Raw genomic sequence first — 1,255 nt, forward strand, 5'->3', positions numbered from 1 at the left:
TTTCATACATAGATTTCATTTGATCATTGTTGAGATTGGCCGCATTGTCAGTAATGATTGACTCGGGTACTCCAAATCGACAAACAATACGATCCCGGACAAAATATGCTCCAACCTTCTTAGTCACAGCCTTATAGGAAGCGGCTTCGACCCATTTTGTGAAGTCATATATAGCAGGTTCAGTTGGTCCAATGACATCCATGCCCCAAGAAGAGAAAGACCAGGCGAACTCGTTGCATTGAGTTAGTGGGGCGACACTCGTATCATATCAACATGTATCTGACATTGGTGACACCTTTGAACATATTCAATGCAGTCTGTCTCCATGGTCATCCAGAAATACCCTGCTCTTAATATCTTTTTGGCTAAAACAAAACTTTTCATGTGAGGTCCGCAAGTTCCAGCATGTATTTCTTCGAGCAATCTAGATGCCTCCTTGGCATCGACACATCCCAACAATCCCAAATAAGGAGTCCTTCTATATGGAATTCCTCCACTCTGAAAGAAATGGTTCGCCAATCTTCGAAGCGTGCTCTTCTGAGTGTGTGTAGCATTCTCTGGGTATTCTCCTTTCTCCAAGTATTCCTTGATATCGTGGAACCATGGATTTTCGTCAAACTCTTCTTCAACATGAGCATAATAAGCCGACTGCTTATGAATTTCTATTGGGATATGATCGATGAAATTCTTGTCTGGATGTTGTATCATGGAAGACAAGGTGGCTAATGCATCTGCGAACTCGTTCTGAATTCTTGGAACATGTTTGAGTTCTATCTTTGTGAACCTCTTGATCAACTCTCATACACAATGAAAGTATGGCAATAATTTAGTGTTCTTGGTAGCCCATTCTCCTAGTACTTGGTGTACCAATAGATCTGAATCTCCGATTACCAGCAACTCCTGAATGTTCATGTCGATGGCCAACCTGAGTCCCAAGATGCAAGCCTCATATTCCGCCATATTGTTGGTGCACGGGAACCTGAGTTTTGTGGATATTGGATAATGTTGACTGGTTTCTGATACTAAAATAGCTCTGATGCCCACTCCCTTGAAGTTGCTGCTCCGTAAAAAAACATTCTCCAACCGTCATATATTTCGGCAATATTTTCTCCTACAAATGATACTTCCTCATTGGGAAAATACATCTTCAATGGTTCGTATTCTCCATCTACGGGGTTCTCTGCCAAGTGATCGGCAATGCTTGCCCCTTGACTGCCTTTTGAGTCACATAAATGATGTCGAACTCACTTAGCAA

At 42.0% G+C, this 1,255-nt stretch overlaps 1 protein-coding gene across 1 annotated transcript; it reads right to left on the reverse strand.

Annotated features, from left to right (window-relative positions):
- Positions 1 to 243: 243 nt before the first annotated feature.
- Positions 244 to 960, reverse strand: LOC138910088 (uncharacterized). Its single transcript, XM_070201310.1, has 2 exons — positions 868 to 960; positions 244 to 786 (listed from the first exon to the last, which is right to left on the reverse strand). Exons 1-2 carry the CDS (start codon positions 958 to 960, stop codon positions 244 to 246), a joined length of 636 nt encoding a protein of 211 aa, XP_070057411.1.
- Positions 961 to 1,255: the final 295 nt, after the last annotated feature.

Source organism: Nicotiana tomentosiformis, chromosome 4 (genome assembly GCF_000390325.3).
Source record: "Nicotiana tomentosiformis chromosome 4, ASM39032v3, whole genome shotgun sequence".
Lineage (NCBI taxonomy): Eukaryota > Viridiplantae > Streptophyta > Magnoliopsida > Solanales > Solanaceae > Nicotiana > Nicotiana tomentosiformis.